Source organism: Montipora capricornis, chromosome 14 (genome assembly GCF_036669925.1).
Source record: "Montipora capricornis isolate CH-2021 chromosome 14, ASM3666992v2, whole genome shotgun sequence".
NCBI classification, from domain to species: domain Eukaryota; kingdom Metazoa; phylum Cnidaria; class Anthozoa; order Scleractinia; family Acroporidae; genus Montipora; species Montipora capricornis.
In genome coordinates, this window is record NC_090896.1 from 14154496 (window position 1) to 14156995 (window position 2500).

General features: G+C 36.4%; 2 protein-coding genes across 3 annotated transcripts in view; one reads left to right on the forward strand and one right to left on the reverse strand.

The window, feature by feature from the left end:
* LOC138032119 (beta-parvin-like) overlaps nt 1-2500 on the forward strand; it is a 212006-nt gene that overhangs the window by 165772 nt on the left and 43734 nt on the right. The gene's annotated exons all lie outside the window — the stretch shown is intronic.
* The window catches only part of LOC138032116 (E3 ubiquitin-protein ligase UBR5-like), a 90456-nt gene that overhangs the window by 72566 nt on the left and 15390 nt on the right, over nt 1-2500 (reverse strand). For both annotated transcript variants that reach the window (XM_068879709.1, XM_068879710.1), the window contains one exon: nt 1080-1170. In XM_068879709.1, coding sequence (XP_068735810.1) covers nt 1080-1170 — 91 coding nt within the window. The remainder of the gene's footprint in view (nt 1-1079; nt 1171-2500) is intronic.

Below are 2500 nucleotides of genomic sequence, written 5' to 3' on the forward strand. Positions count from 1 at the left end.
CATGAGTAAAATTCCTACGTCCATTACACGCGGCTTGCGTGTATTTTGCACTTAGCAATGTACATGAATCTGACGATGAAAGTCGGCATTTCTGTTTGAAAATTTCAGCCTTGCCTGTGTGTTCTTGGAATAAGGTTTTACATGTGTCTTCGGATTGCTGCCGTCATCTGTCAATAAATCCTTTCGCTCTCATTTCAAACCACACTAAGTTATAACTCTAACGAGCGAACGATCGATGGAAATTAATGCTTGACAGCATGACATATTACCGAAAAACAAGCAAGCTCAGAACTTGTGCTGCATTTATTTAACATTCAATTTGTTCGTTGTGAGGATCGAGCTGTCGCAAAAATGTTGAAATGAAAAGCTGAATAAAGTCTTCGGAAACCAGGAGGGCAATTAGCTTAGACATGCAAAATTTTCTTCGAGAAAAAGCCGTGACAAATGAATGTACAACAGTGAATATTCTGCCCTCTTTTACACGAAACTATGCGTGTAAAATTTTACATGCATTATGAAGAATTTGCGTGTAATTATTTACACATACTATAGTTTCATGTATTTTTTTTACTCGCGGGTTATGCGCGCGTAATTTGCGTGTAAAATGCGCACATTATGGTGGACTTACGCACATGATACGGGCGTGTAATGCTGCTATTCCTGCAGCCAGTACTGTATATCTGATATTGCTGCATAAATCTTCTCCAATTTTCTGATGTGTTTCCATTGAAACTCACTGCATGAGGTTTATGAAAGCTGTCCATGTTTTAACTCGCACTTCTGAACACCATGTCAAGATACATTGTATATGTGGAATGTATGCACCGAGCCGGTACAAAGTTCAAGTAAGTATGCAAGCCAAGTCACGCAAGGTTCTAACGTGACAGACACCACATTTCAAAAGTAAAATAATAATTATTGATGGTCACATTTAAACAACTTCATATTGTCATTGTCAAAATGTGTTAAACTTAGGTTTGAAAGAATCTGTCTTTAACTTTTCCAGTTTGGGGAAAAAGGAAGCCAACTTCTCTGAGTGAAGTAGCTGATGCCACTACCCATGTGATAATAATCCTTACCCCCAGGAAGATACTCAGGATTTTCATCATCATCTCCATCATCTTCATCTCTACTAAGAAGATTGTTCACAGCTAAATTCACATCAAGATTCTGAAAATGAGCCAGAAAATACGGTCATAAATGAGACTATAATAATTATGTGTATTCACACCATTATGTAGATCTCATGAGAGTCCCTATACCAGTGTAGTTTGAATGTTACTGGACTATTGCGTGTGGGTTTTAGGGACAAAAAGATACCTTGACATTTATTACCAAATGAGGACAATTGTGTGTGCATGTATGAGAGTTCTGAAGGTTGTTGATTACTCCACTTATACTGTAGCCGATTAGTTATGGATTGGTTGCAAGGCTATGAGCATGACTTTAATTCAAGAGCCATATGCATTGTTATTAAAGGGGTACTATGACGAAAATCGCATCTTTCCTATCTAAGCCATTTTGAAACATAAACAAGTAGCCTGCGTGAGAAGAAAAATACTGTTTACTTTTTTCAAATATCTCTTTTCGTTCCAGAGATATTCAAGTTCTTAAAATATGCAAATTAGGCAAGTGATGACGTCATACTCTCAACCAAATTTTGTTCAAATATGATGCAAAGAGATATCTCAGCCAATTTGTATCAGAAGTTTTGATTTTTTGCAGTAAGATTCTAATAAATGTTCTCCATAATATGAGCTTAACAGTTCTGTTACCATGGCATCATACTGGGTTCCAGACCTCCCCCATATTTAAAGCGTTTCTGGCCACCTTTGTCATTCCATTTTGATATTTGCTAACAGCACTTCATACGCATGATCCAGCAAACATATAAATATGTTAGCTCGAGTTTGTGGCCTTGTTTAACATATTTTTCAAGCTGAAAATCACTAACATACATGTTGTATTGAAATCAAGTGGGTGGGGACTGGAAAAGAGTGAGTTGCCATGGAAACAAAATTTTTTACAGTCATAGGTGTGTTTCCTGTAGAACTATTGGACTACCAAGTTTCAATGGTCTGCGCTGCAAATTGGCCAAGGTAGCTCTATTTATACACTCAATATAATTGGGTTGAGTGTGACATCATCAGTTATCTCATTTGCATATTTTACTCATTTTTCAAACTTAAATATCTCCTGAACTAATGCAGGTAAATGGCGTTTTTGTTCTTTCATGGAATTCTATGTGATACACTCAAAAAATCAAGGGGTAAAAATTTGATCATAGTACCATAAAGTGCTCATGACTTGAAATTTGACCACCATTTTTTATTTCATATCCTTAAATTCAGGGTTTGCTTCATAGGATTTCGTTATTAGAATCTTCCTACAAAGGATCAAAGTGAGTTTAACCCATGTAGGTTTTAACCCATTGACTCCTGGAAGTGAGACTTAACAGATTTTACTCTGTCTAATGCCAGACTATTATTTTACTCATCAA